At 41.6% G+C, this 14,597-nt stretch overlaps 1 protein-coding gene across 1 annotated transcript; it reads left to right on the top strand.

Annotated features, from left to right (window-relative positions):
• The first annotated feature begins 1,148 nt into the window (after window positions 1-1,148).
• LOC131243827 (uncharacterized) lies at window positions 1,149-10,587 on the top strand. Its single transcript, XM_058243421.1, has 2 exons — window positions 1,149-1,679; window positions 9,840-10,587. The coding sequence occupies exons 1-2, from the start codon at window positions 1,334-1,336 to the stop codon at window positions 10,373-10,375; spliced, it is 882 nt and encodes a 293-aa protein (XP_058099404.1). The 5' UTR covers window positions 1,149-1,333; the 3' UTR covers window positions 10,376-10,587.
• Window positions 10,588-14,597: the final 4,010 nt, after the last annotated feature.

Below are 14,597 nucleotides of genomic sequence, written 5' to 3'. Positions count from 1 at the left end.
CATCGGCGCCCGTTCAACTCTAAAAATCAAAGGTTAGGATCATTAATAAAGCTTTATTACTGGATGATAGCTTATTGGTAGTAAAACGATAATATGGACGGTTAAAACCATCAGACTATTTTATCACGTGAGCCCGGCTCGCATAAACCCGACCCGGCAGTAACTCCTTGCAACAGGAAGAAAGGTGAGGCCACAGTGATGCTTGTGAGAAATCCACATCATCCATCTGTTTTCAAGGACCATGTCCGACCATCGACCGAAAATGAGGCCGATACAAAACTCAGGCAGCCCACACGACATAAAAAAAGTGAGGAGGGAAATGCCCACCGTTGAAACCACCTTGATCCATTTTATATGGCATACGTACCGTTCGTAAGGTCATTCCTACCTGCATAAACTGAAAGTACAAAAATATTAATCTGATCCAAAACTTCCGTGGCCCACCAAATATAATCTAATCCTCACTGTTTTTTATGGTGTGTCCCACTTGAGTCTTGGATCTACCTCATTTTTATGCCAACATCCTAATATAATCCGAAAAAACGTATGGACGGTGTGGATTTCTGACAAACTCCATGGTGGCCCCACGTAGCTTACCGAGGGAGGAAGTTCCTGCGGAAAGGCTTTGGCAGGAATCGGTGTCCCCAAAATCTTCCTCACGTACGGAAGCGGATTTCTTACGAATCGGCTTACGGATATTGAGTAGGTCCTACCACCATGTTTTTGAGAAATCTACTCCGTTCAATTTTTTTGAAATGTTATTTCATGACATTGAAACGTTCTCCTAGCCATAGAAGTTTTTTTTATAAGGTGTATATATATATATATATATATATATATATATATTTGTTTTCTGAGTGGGATGGCGTTATAAACGGTTTGGATGACACGTAAACATCAAGGTGGATCTCAGGAAGGTTTCAACGGTAGAAATTTCTTTCCCCATTTTTTATTCTCGTGTGACCCACTTGAGTTTTGGTTCCAGTTAATTTTTACTCGCATGTTCTAAAATGACCTCGAAAAACGGATGGACGGAGTTGATTTCTCTAAAACATGGTGGTGGGCCCCACCCAGCATCCTTTAGCGGGAACTTCTGCGAGAGGCTTTCGCAGGAAATCCGCATCCCTCAAATACTAAGCCCTAGAAATATGTCTCGCACTTCACTTCTAATCTTCTCAACTCGCCTCTTCTCCCTAATCCAGAAATCTCCTCTTAATTCCCTAGATATACCCTCTCTAGTCGACCGCCTCATCAATCGAGGAATCTCTCTCTCACTTCAAATCTTCTCCTAATTTCCTAGGTATCCCCTCTCTCACTCTCTGAAACTGTAGCCATGGCAGCCGTACAGAGCGCTCCTCTCTCGAACAAGGTCCGATGGGGAGAACTCGACGAAGACGATGGAGAGGATCTGGACTTTCTTCTGCCACCACGTGTCGTGATGGGGCCCGACGAAAACGGTGTGAAGAAGGTGATCGAGTACAAATTCAACGATGATGGGAACAAGGTCAAGATCACGACCACCACACGAACTCGAAAACTTGCCAAGGCTCGCCTGAGCAAGCGGGCTGTTGAGCGCCGGGGCTGGGCCAAGTTCGGCGATGCAGCACACGAAGATGCTGGCAGCAGGCTCACCATGGTCTCCACCGAAGAGATCCTCATCGAAAAGCCAAGGGCTCCCGGTTTGTCCTCCAAATCCCTTGCCTTCATGTTTTCTAGGGCTTTTTTCCGATCGTTTTAGTTGCATATGGACGCTAGGCATTCCAATCGGTTGATCTGTACCTTCCATTAGGTTTGCCGCAAGTTTCTTGGAATGCCTTGTCAAAATTATACTGAGTGGGCCATAGGCAAAATCTGGTCGATATACTGTAAACGTGCACGGTCAGGATCGTTTATGTAAAGATAGGTCCAATCAACAATTTGAACCACCTATTTGTTGGGGTCTACGATCGATGGTTATGGTTCCAAAGATTCAATTTTTGGAGATGATCCTAACCATCCATCCATGTCTTGGAATATGGATGGCTGTAAAAGAAGAAAACAAAGTTACCTATGGATTGGGTCATCTAATTGGTGTGTCTGTCTGTATGGTAGCCCACGAAATTGGAGCTGGGCCGGATGGACTGTCCAGATTGATCAGTTGGACCATCCAAGCGAGGATTAGGTGGGAAAGAAATCCTAATTCTTTGAGAAAGGATTATATGACCTATGGCTCGATGATATGTGTAGTTAGTCTGGACGAACGAGGCTTACACTTTGTTGATCAAAACTGTTGATCTGCTGATTGGTTTTGCTGTGGTTGGATCATGCCCCCGGAGACCTATGTTAGTGATTTTCAAGATAATTACTTTCCATCTGCAAGCGTTAGTTATTTTCACAATTAAATTTTACTCTATATAATCTTCAATCGTTTGTGTTACTTGCATGCCCAGATGATGGTCTCTACTTTGTCTCTTTGTTATTTGAATAGTTGTGATTTAAATTTCCATGTGCCATTGTTCGAGTGGGAGAGTGAGACAGGTTTTCTCTATTGCAATAGAAGAAATCTGGACAAAATTTTTGGCTCACAAATTTTGGGTGGATTTACTGTTTCCTTTGTGCTTTTTAATATGTGAATGAGACTTGCAAAACTTCAATTGAAGGATTTGGGATGCTAAAAGGTTTGTGTAGAGCTATACATGGACATCGAGCTGAACCAAATCGCGCTCTCAGCTCAGCTTGACCAGCTGACTACCTGAGCTCGAGTTCGGCTCGGCTTGGTCCTCGAGCTGGGCAGGTTAGCTCGGCTTAGTTTGGTCACAGATCTAGCAAGCTATAGCCAAGTTCGAGCTCGAGCTTTTGAGTTTGTACATAAAATCCAATGCATAAAAGATAAAACTCAATCCATCAATTGGACAACGTCATATATGGTGGACCAGACAGTGGCAGACCGGATAGTGAGGGTCGAGTCTGTGCAGAGGTAGACAACCGAGCAAGGGGCCAGAGATGGACTGTCAAGATCAATTCACAAATTCACAAATATACAAATCAATTCACTAAAGTGATCAGACAGTGGCAGACTAGAGGGATACTGCATTTTGCTTGGAAAAGGTGACCGGACAGTGGTAGATCGGGCATTTGTGGTCGAGTCTGTGCAGAGGCGGACGACTGGGCAGGGGTACTAGAGGCGGACGACTGGGCAGGGGTAAGAGAGAGAGTTGAGACTCGAGAGCCGAGGGCCAGAGGTGACAGGCAGACAGTCGTGCAGGGGGCTAGAGTTGGACGGGCGAGGGTAAGAGAGAGATTGAGAGAGAGAGAGAGAGTCAAGAGCAGGGCCAGAGGCGACAGGCGATGAGGACGGGCGACTGAGCGAGATGCCGGACGGGTGAGAGAGAGAGAGAGAGAGAGAGGCCCGAGGCGAGGCGGACGAGCGAGATGACTCATCTGGTCGAGAGGGTCTAGTTGTCGAGACTCGGCGAGTATGAATGGGGGAAAATTTAGAAATCAGAAGGGGTGAAATTTTAGGGTTAGGTCGAAGGAAAAACGGGCACCCGTCCCTTAAGGCCTTTATATATATATATATATATATATATATATATATATATATATATTAGAAACGAGCCGAATCGAATTCAAATTGAGTCAAATCGATCCGAACTCCAAATCGAGCCAGGGTTAGCTTGAGCTCGGCTCAAAAATATTATGAGCTTAAAACAATGGCTCGAGTCGGTTTGAACCAATGTTCAATCCAAGCTGAGTCGAGCGAGCCAAACGAGCTAACTCGACTCGTGTCCAACTCTAGGTTTGTGGAGAGCGGTGAGTGTAGGGGTTTCCTAGTATTGAATGGACCTAAGGGATAGGTTGGGTTATAGATGGGAAAATGGATGTGCAAAGGATGGAAGGGCCTCGTAGTAAGAAGCCGACATGCGTAGAGCATGAGAATGACAAAGATGAGGATGTTGAGATGGATGCTTGGGAACGCTGGGAAGGATACTACCGCAATGCCACACAATTATGAAATCAATGTGATTTTGATACCTGAATTGCAAGAATTGATGAGAGCACACCCACAAGAATTTGGAGTAGAGAGGAATGAGCAACTTTATTGCATTGAAAATTCTTCTTACAAAATACCGAAGCAAAAATTCATAGAACTAAGAAAACTAGAATGACCTACCTCCTAGACCAACCGTCCCTTTTGATAGACTCTGTTCAACTAGAGAGACTACATTGTGGAATACTGCAACTTGAATATATAGAGGAGATGGGAGATCTGTAAGGAATCTAGAGAGATCCTCATAGATATTCATCTAAACAAATATGGGAAACTCCTAATCTAATTAGATTCCCTCATCTAATCTATTATACTCTAATAGACTCTAAGGACATAAGATAAAATCTCTACAAATTTTTAATTAAGATTATCCCAACCATTCGATGATTTCAAATCAATCTAATTATTTAAGATAACAATGAGTCTAAAAATAGTAACAGCAAATCTAGGAATCTTCAAAATCTTCAGCCATCTCCTCAAAATCACCCCCTTATCTTTCAAAAAGTGCAAATGATAATCTCTGACATTTAGGCCCCATATCTAGCAACATACATCCCAAAATTCAACCAATGTTGGCCTGCCTAGTGTGCCTTTGGCTCTCATCGAATTGAGAATGAGGATTGGAAGCAACCTAAGCCTAGCCCAATGGGAGAAAATCTAGAAAGTAATCTTCAAAATCTTCAACCATATCCTCAAAATCAGCCCCTTATCTTTCAAAATTTGCAAATGATAATTTTTGACATTTAGGCCTCATATCTAGCAACAAACATCCCAAAATTCAACTTATGTTGGCCCACCTAGTGTGCCTTGGGCTTACATCGAATTGAGAATGAGGATTGGAAGCAACCTAAGCCTAGCCCAATGGGAGATAGAATGATTTTCCTATTAATATGCTTTGGAAACGTTCTAAGAAAATTGGAGACGCTGTGGTGAGGAATAACTTGGATTGGAGTTGAAGGGTGTGAAAGGAGGTTGAGGGAAGGCCTAAGAGGACTTGGATGAAGATGATTGACAAGGGATATGAAGGCCTAAGAGGACTTGGATGAAGATGATTGACAAGGGATATGAAGGCCTTTTCACTCGCCAAAGATAATCATCATCATCACCACCTAAACCTTATCCCAACTGATTGGGGTTGCTAAGCTAATTCCATTTTTGCCATTCCACTCTAATGACCATAAATGCTATACTTAAACCACAGGTCATCAAGTCTTTTCTAACTACCTCCAACCACATCCTTTTGGGCCTTCCCCTTGCCCTTTTAGAGCCTTCAACTTGAAACCAACCCACTCTTAAGAGTGGCAATGGCACGGGTATGGGTCAGTATATGCTAGGACCGTTCCTGGCCTGAACACTTAATGCACAAGGCCTGAGCTAGACCCAAGCTCGGCATGGGTCTAGCATTAGCATGCCTGACCTAATCCGACTTGACCCGGTTTGGCCCAGCCTAAAAATTGACAAAATCCATATTTCCCACTTCAATGTTCCTAATCTATTTGTTAATCAAGTGGGCCACACATGCGATATGAAATAGACATTTTAGAGGAATTAACCAACAATCTACATTGACATTCAAGATGGATGGTTGTCTAACAGATGATTGCATATAAAGTTGGGCTGGGTCTTGTTGTGCTAAATTGACTTGAGCTGAAGCCTGACTAAAAATTGGTCGGGGCATGCATGCAAGGCCCAAACTCGACCCAAGCTCGGCCCACGGGCAAAGCTAGTGGTCCATGCCTGGCCCAAAGTCTGGTCAGACTCATCAGGTTGGGTGGGCTACCTGCCCAATTGCCACCCTTACTCCTAATTGGTGTAGTTCATCTTATTACATATTGGTACTTCTCCTAAGTTCCCTTGAATGCATCAACTTCTAAATCTATCCTTCCTCATTTTGCCAATCATCCATCTCAGCATTATCATTTCAGTTTTGCTCATCCTATGAACATGTTGTTCTTTAACTGCTCATCATTCTATTCTATGAAGCATGGTTAGTCTTATTGCTATCCTATAACATTTCTCATTCAAAATCCAAAATCCTTTAGGGATTCTGTTGTTCATGATGGGTTAGGAAAGAAATAAAAAGGAAGGGAGAAAACCCAAAATCCTTTAGGGATTCTATTGTTGGGGAGGAACAACAATCCAAGCTACAGGGGGGGAAGGATCCGAAAAAGAAGTGGATCAAGGAGGGTTTTGATCGAGAGCCAGTGATCAAAGTCGATTTGGTGGTGGTCAACAATGCCTAAGTGTCTCTGCATTGGTCATTGGTTGTTGAGAAGAAGGTAGCAACCACCATTTCGCAAATCAAATAATGGCTTGAAGCATGTTGCAGGCTGTAAGAGGACTCCATTTTCAAGCCGCTTGACAAGAATGAGCTGTGTATCTCGTGGTGTAGGAGCTCCTGCGGGTGTACATCGTAGCTATAAGCCTATAGGTGACAGGAGGCTCAGTCTCCAAACCTATGGGGGAGGAGACACATGCAGTAAGTGTAGGGAGGCTTGACAGAGAAGGTATGCTGCTTCACGCGTCATGGCAGACAATGCCTATGGCTCGGGGGGAGATGATTGCCCAAACGAAAGAGAGTCCAACATGTGCAAGAGGTGCAATTAATGTTGAAGGTGGGGGTGAAAGTGGGGCTTGACATGTGGACGAGAAACAAAGGAGACACGGAGACTAAGTGTGTTGGGGGTACCGATGCATGGAGGGAGTAAGGACAAGCGATAGGGATCATTCTTTTATGATTGATCAAGGTTTTGTTGCGTTGGGGGATGGAGTTGTCAACTTTTTTTCAAACTTGATTTTTTTTTTTGTTTTTTCAAACTTGATTTTTTTAATTTTTTTTCCAAACATCAAAATTTTTTTTTTTTTTTTTCAAACTTCTCAATCTTTTTTCAAGCTTCAATCATTTTTTTTCTTGAATTTCTCAATTTTTTTTTTTTGAACTTCTCAAAAATTTTCTAACTTCTCAATTTTTTTTTTCAAACTTCTCAAAATTGTTTTTTTCAAACTTTTTAATTTATTTTTCAAACTTCAAAAGTTTGAAAAAAATTGAGAAGTTCGAAAAAAAGCATCAGAACTTTGAATTTTTTTTTTTTAGTTTGAAAATAATTGAGAAGTTTGAAAAAAAAAAAAAAAAACTGAGAAGCTTGAAAAAAAATGAGAGGCTTGGAATTTTTTTTTATTTTTTTTGAAGTTTGAATAAATTAAGAAGTTTGGAAAAAAATTTGAGAAGTTTGCAAAAAGTTGTCAAGTTTGATTTTTTTTTTTTTTTTTTTGGAAGTTTGAGGGACTTATTGGTAAGTGAGGAGAGAGCAATTGTGGGGATCATATTATCTTCTGAAGACAGCCTATCAGAAGGCCTGGTTATTACCCCTTTGGGAGCCACAAAGATTAGGGAGGAAGAAATAGTCATTAACCAATAGGGATCCGAGGTGTTAAAATGGGTGACCAAGAGCTCACATAAGAACAGATCAATTGGTCAAAGGATGTGCTTGAACGGGTGGGAAGACTGGTAGGTATCTTTCGGGGCATGTGATGAGGATGTATTTGTGCTGCTTCAGTTTGTTCAAGGAAGGGGATGCAAAGACAGCATGATCTTCATGTTGCGAAGACAAGGAAATTTCCTAGAAGCTAGAGGGAGTTGTCAAGTATAAAGTGCTTGACTAAATACGACTTTGTAGGCAAGGTCAGTGGGGGGAAGAGGGGTAAAATTAGTTACCCAATGATAGTGCATAGCTGGAATATTAGTAGGTTAGTAAGCTCAAAAGAGCTCAAGTCAAGGACTCCTGTAAAAGAGTGTATGCCAACGTGATTGCTTTCCAGGAAACTAAGGGCCTGTTTGATTTTCCAATTACAACAGTAAATAGTTATAAATGGGTCATGATTATTTACTTTTGTAATTGTGGGGTCACATCACTTGCATTTGACTGTAATGATAAATTTGCTACAGTGTTGTTTCACCCAGAAATCACTGTTAAAATGGTGGCTTTATAGGGTGAAAATGTAATGATTATATTTGAATTTACCTTATTGCTTTACTAGTCTAATGGACTTTCGATATACGAGCCATAATTCATGTTTAAACAAACACCTGGAAATGATAATGATGTCTCATTTGCTTTGCATTTCATATGAAATTGGAAAATCAGACAGTCCCTAAGTTTCAGTCCATTGACAGAGCCATGTTAGATTCAATATGGGGGTGAAAATAAGGTGCAGACAACCTTATACCCAAATGGGTCTGCTGGGGGTAATACTGGTGGCCTGGAACTCAGATGTATGGAGGAAAGAGGATCGTTGCTTTGGTGTGTTCTCAATCTCCATGATTCTCAGGAAGGATGTGTCATTGAGTTTTGGATGGTGATTTATGACATTTTATGGCCCCTCTCAGTCTGGTTGGTGAGCAGAATTGTGGCAGGAACCGAACAGTGCCAAAGAAAGGTGGGGGCTACTTTAGTGTGATGGTGGGGATTTTAAAGTGATTCAATTCACATACGAAAAATCAAATGGCAGTCACATAACTTGAGGTATGAAGAAGTTTACTGATTGGGTCCTCTAGAATGATATGGTGGATTGTGCAAGGTATATGTGGACAAATGGGCAGGAAGAGGCTATCTTATCGCACCTTAACAAGCTTTTGGTTTCTGCTGATTCGTTTTGAGAAATTCCCGCTAGTTCAGCAGTGGGGCCTTCTGAGACCTCTTTTTGACAATTGGCTGGTAATGTTAGAGGTTGTAGAGGAGAAATGGGGCCAAAAGCCGTTCAGATTTGAGCTATTGTGGTTGGAAGTAGAAGGTTTTGTGTGGCTTGTGGGTTCGTTTGTAGTTGAAGGTTATACTAGATTCATATTCTGCTGAAAACTTAAATTATTAAAAGAGAGGATAAAAAAAATGGATGAAAGATGTTTTCGAAGCTTGAGAAGTAGAGGTTGCCAATATTTGAAAGGAAATATATACTTTAAATATGAAGGAGGGAGTAGAGCTGTCGGTTATTGAAAAAGAGAAGCATGCAAATCTATCTTTGACTTACGCCAATCCTCTTGAGGGAGTGGAAATTAACCAGAGACAAAGGTCAAGAGCAATTTGTTTAAAAGAAAGGGAGCATAAATATGTGATTTTTCCATAGTATAAGCTATTGCAAGGGCGAGATGCAACATGATTAGTAGGTTAGTATTGGAAAATGTTTCCTTTGTGCTTTTTAATCTGTAAATGAGACTTGCAAAACTTCAATTGAAGGATGAATGGCTCCCTATGAGGTCTAGTCCCTGCAATCCACCTGGCCACCATGTACAGTGAGTGGACTGTTATACTGGCTGTCCACCCTGCAGATGGGTCATGACCCAAAATCACAGTACTGTAGTGGGACAATCCTGGCCAAGTGGGCATATTGTCAGACTTGCTCAATTTTGAGTGAAGTGCCCATTTGTAGGTCATTGATTGGATGCCTACAAGCCTGCAATATTTTGGTTGCATTGCTTTAGGGGCTGTGGCCCATCCAACTAATGGTCTACCGAATCAATGGTCCTGCCTTCCATACGCAAGTCTCACATGGGTGGTGAGATATTCTGGTGTGCACTTTTATGGCGCATCATACTAAACGCAGTAATAGCAAGAAACTATTCATGGCATACTTTATCCTGCATATAAATTCCGGTTTCATTTTTTTTTCTTTGAACAACTTCCATATTCAAAGTTTTTTATTTCTTTGAGCAACTTCCATATTCAAAGCTTCCTTTCTCTCAACAAGATTTAATTATGAGATGTATAGAATTTTGGAGTCTTGGTCCTTAACCATAGAATGTGATCAATTGCAGGTAGCAAAGCTGAAGAAACGAAGGTTGCTGGAGATCCCCTGGCCTCGCTTGGCAAAGGAGGTGCTGTTCTCATGGTCTGCAGGACTTGCGGCAAGAAGGGCGATCACTGGACGTCGAAATGCCCTTACAAGGATCTTGCCCCACAGGCCGAAGGCTTTGTGGACCGACCTCCCACATCAGAAACTGCTGCACCTGCTTCTGCAGCCACTAAGGGGACATATGTCCCTCCAGGCATGAGGGGTGGGGCAGAGAGGACCGGAACAGAGATGCGGCGCCGAAATGAGGAGAATTCTGTCCGTGTCACCAACCTCTCAGAGGACACCCGTGAACCTGACCTGCTTGAGCTCTTTCGCACGTTTGGGGCCGTTAGCCGTGTTTACGTTGCGGTTGACCAGAAAACGGGCATGAGCAGGGGCTTTGGTTTTGTGAACTTCGTCAACAAGGAGGATGCGGAGAGGGCCATCAACAAACTCAATGGGTATGGTTACGACAATCTTATCCTTAGAGTCGAGTGGGCCACTCCGCGAACGAACTGAGAGAGATTTAGAGATTTGCAGTTGACAGGGTATCAGTTGAAGTTTTGCTGTTCTTTCTTTATTTTATGCTTTAAAACTCTGTATTGTGATTTTTATATTTTTCTCTCTCTATTTCAGCAGAGAAGCTGCTACTACTTTTGAAGTTTATTTTCAGATGTAGTTTGGGTATAATTAATATGTCATTTGATGCATCATGATGCCTTTTGGTACTCCATACATGAATGTGGCGGGATCCATGAATCAACTATCCAGACTGTTTGTCTGATGGGGCACTTTTTTTTTTTTTTTTTGGCATATTGGAATATCTGGAATGATGATGGTTGTCTTTATTTAATATTTCTCCGAATCCATTGCTGTTAGACAAACTGATCAAAAGGTCAGGCTCTTCCAATCTGCGCTATCTGTAGCTGGGGCTATGAGATGAGCTGTCTGTAATACTGTGCCATTGGACCACCCACCTGATAGCGAGTTGGGGGATGAGGACACTAGCTTTTAAGAGCTCTCATGTTCAAATCCATTTTATGCTCAAATATCTATTCATGCGTGGGTCTCTGTCTTTAGCCCATGTTTCCAATCCGGTTCGCGAGGGAGGGGTGATGATTTGATGTTCTTGATCGAATGGGCCCCACTTTGGATTGGGGCTGACAGAGACCTCTTGGTTGGAAGATCCTAAAAACCTCATCAGGTTATTGTGGCGTTGCAATTTCGATGGTGGTTGTATTTGCACCATCGACCCTCCCAAGTAACAATTTTCCCTTGAAGGCCATGTTCCCCACCAGCAGTGAGCCGGTGGTCTCTCTTTTAATTTTTAATTTTTTATAAAAATAATAATAATAATAATAATTTTTTATACGTGCGTCAAATGCCATGTAACTCGCCTAGGGGCATTTGGATCGTAAGTTACTTAAGCTAAGTACCATTTTAAGTGAAAAAAAATAAAAATACCTATAATTGATTATATACCAAACATTATCTCCTAAGTAGAAAAGGTGAACTTAATTGGGTCCTTACCATCTACTTCTAACTATAAGCATAAGTTGGTTTGTATTCTAGGCCCTGGACATCATGTTCAGTCTTGAGTCACACCATCTCTGATAAAAATAAAATTTAAAAAGCATTAAGTATGTTGATGGTTGCTATTTACTTTTAAAAATTGCATAAACTCTTTATCTCAAACAAACACGCTCCTTCATCTCTCTATCACATGAGACAATTGGTGGAGCCCACCTGACATGTGGACTGTCCTTCTCCTTTATGTGGGCCGACTATCGTGTGGGGCCCTTTAAGGTCCACTCCCCATCACATGGTGCACACATTTGTTGTGTCCATCTTGTGGACCCCACTTTCGAATTGGGTTTTCCTTCATCTGGGGGCTGCCTTGGATGTGTACCATTCATTATTAGGGACCAGCCTTTGATTCATTATATAGGCCCCACCTTGATGTGGGTCATCCATCAGATGGGATCCACTTGATGTAAGCTATTCATCATGCAAGGCCACATTTTGATTGGCCCACTATCATGTGGGGCTTACTTTTGATGTCCATTGTCCATTGTCCATTGTATGGTGTGCACCTTCTATTAGATCATCCATCATGTTGGGCCAGTTTGGATATGGGTCGTCCATCATGCAAGACCTTGGATGTGGACTATCTATCAGGTGGGGCCTACTTGATATAGACTGTCTATCACTCAGGGCACGCTTTGATGTGGGCCATCCATCATGTGAGGCCTACCTTAACATGGACCATTCATTGTGTGAGCCCAACCTTCAATATAGGTTGTTCATCATATGGGCCAACCTTTGATGTCAACCGTCCATCACATGGGCCCACTTTCAATTTCCACCATTCATCATGTTGTCCCACCTTTGATGTGGACTGTCTATCAAGTGGGGCTACTTGATGTGTATAGTCCAACATGTAGGGTCACACTTTGATGTGGGCCATCCATCATGTGGGACCATCTTTGATGTGAACCGTGCATTATGTGGGCGCACCTTGATGTAGACCATTCATCATGTAGGATACACCTTCAAGTGGGAGAGAGAGAGATTGCAAAGAGGCTTCATAGGGGGGGCAACTTTGGTATCTTTGAAAATACTTCAGCCTCTCTGTCCGTATGTTAAGTTAATTACGCTCTTAAAACAAACTAATCTCTTCATTACTTAAGATTTAAGAGCTTATTTATTAGTTTTTAAAAATTAAGATGTAAAATTAGAACTTCATCAAATATTTTATTTTCAAAATATCTCTAAAAAAAATAAAAATAAAGCAAATAAACTCTTATAACATAGTTGCCGAACCCCCTGAGTTGGACCAAAACAGACTGAGTGGGACCTACTTAGATTTCTACAAATCCAACTGAGTTGCTGAGTTAGGGCTGATTGGACCCACCGTGGCCTTTTGCATGATAGACACTTGTCTTAGTTACGATACACTTAAGAAACAGAAAAAAGAGCTTCCTAGTTCGTACTATGTTGGACTCATTTTCGTTAATCCAGACCATTGATCTCTTATGTCCCACTATGGATGGACCATGAACCCAATTTTTTAGGTTTTAATTGTTTTATCATATTTTTTATTGTTCTTGAAAATTTTAATTGAAAAAGATATGTGTTATAGTAATGGAAAGATATTTTAAGACATAAATCTTTAAGGATTGGTAGAATGCTTTTTAAAGAATCATACCTAACAGGATAATAAGATACAGATTAGTTGAGAGGAATTCAAGGGCAAAGAAGTAGTTAACCAAGCGGTTGATAACCATCCGAGAGGTGGAGTAAGCGACTAATGGTCATCCAGGAGATCGATAAAGTGGCTGATATCCATCTTGAAGGCCAATCAAGCGGCTGATTGTCATTTAGGAGCTCAAGCAAATGGGCGATGGTCATACAGGAACTCCATCGAGTGGTAAAGTAGAATGCAGTGAATTCAGTAAGAAGCTAGGAGTGGTTACTGAGACAGTTAGAGCTGGGCAGAATCCGACCCGATCTAAACCGAATCGAAGGCCCGAATCAGTGTGATTCGAGTAGGACCACTCAGATCTGTTTGTACATTGGATCGAGTTTGGATCGTGGTCAATCCAGACTGATCCGATTCGAAATCTAATCCGATCCGATCCGATTCGGTCGAGTACTATATAATAATACTTTTTATTTTCATTTTTTTACTACCGCCTCACCCGAACGAAGCCCTAATTCCTCCTTTCTCTTTCTCTACCTGAACGATGCCGCACGCACCCATCTCTCCTCATTTCTCTCCTTCTTTCTCTCCTCATTTCTCTCTCTCCCTCTCTCTCAATCTTGATTCAGCCCAGTTCAAATCGACTGGACAGACTCAACTCGATCCGACTCGGTTCGGATCAGGACAGCAAGGATTCGAATCGGATTGAGTCAGCCCTGCTCGACTCTGTCCCGGATCGATTCGAGTTCGGGTCAAATTATTAGAAAAATTGGATCGAGTTGAGTTGGACCCAATCCGGTCCGACTCGACTCGATGCCCAACTCTAAGGACAGTTGGTAAGGAAGTCTTAATAAGGTTTGTAGTTTTGAATGGTTATAGCAACCGTTAGAACATGGGAAGTATTCTGACAATATTGTTAAGCGGTTATATTAATCATCAGAACGTGGAAATGATCCAGATGACCCGATTAAGGTTATAAATAGCAATGTTCCCTACCACTGTAACAATTCCTTTTTCATTTCAGTTTTATATGTTTTGAAAAGTACTTTCGAACAAAAGTTAAATGTGCAATCTATTATCAGATGACGAATCTTACCATTTTAACATCGCCTGATTTAATTTTACGCATCGAGCGAGTGGTTGAATATATGACTGATTTCACCATATCTTACTGAGACACTAAGTGTCTGCCTATCTTGATACTTTGGGGTAATTGTTATTTGATTTGAATTGAAAATGCGGTTTCAATTCTAACATGACCGCACACTCAATGCCAAAAACAACAACAACATTATTATCCAGTGTCAAATCTTTAAACTCTTTTTAGTTGAACGTGGACCCTGTCCGTATTCTGTTTATGGGCCCACAAACAGATGGTTACAATTGTAAGGGTTTTCCGTTGAGAAGGGATGAAACGTACCAGATTAGCGAAGCTTGGGCCTCACCTATAGGAAATGAAAACCCGAGTATTCTGATTGAAGTCTTAGGTCGCGTATTCAATGAGTTTATGATGTTGAAACGCGACCAAATCAAAATCTT

This window comes from Magnolia sinica, chromosome 4 (assembly GCF_029962835.1).
Source record: "Magnolia sinica isolate HGM2019 chromosome 4, MsV1, whole genome shotgun sequence".
Lineage (NCBI taxonomy): Eukaryota > Viridiplantae > Streptophyta > Magnoliopsida > Magnoliales > Magnoliaceae > Magnolia > Magnolia sinica.
The sequence above is the reverse complement of the archived record's forward strand: the minus strand, read 5'-3'. Positions and strand labels throughout refer to the sequence as shown.

Excerpts from the sequence above, each read along its gene's own strand:
- LOC131243827 (XM_058243421.1), top strand. The coding sequence starts at position 1,334 with ATGGCAGCCGTACAGAGCGCTCCTCTCTCGAACAAGGTCCGATGGGGA. Across the intron at positions 1,680-9,839 it reads CGAAAAGCCAAGGGCTCCCG|GTAGCAAAGCTGAAGAAACG; the intron begins GTTTGTCCTCCA and ends GATCAATTGCAG.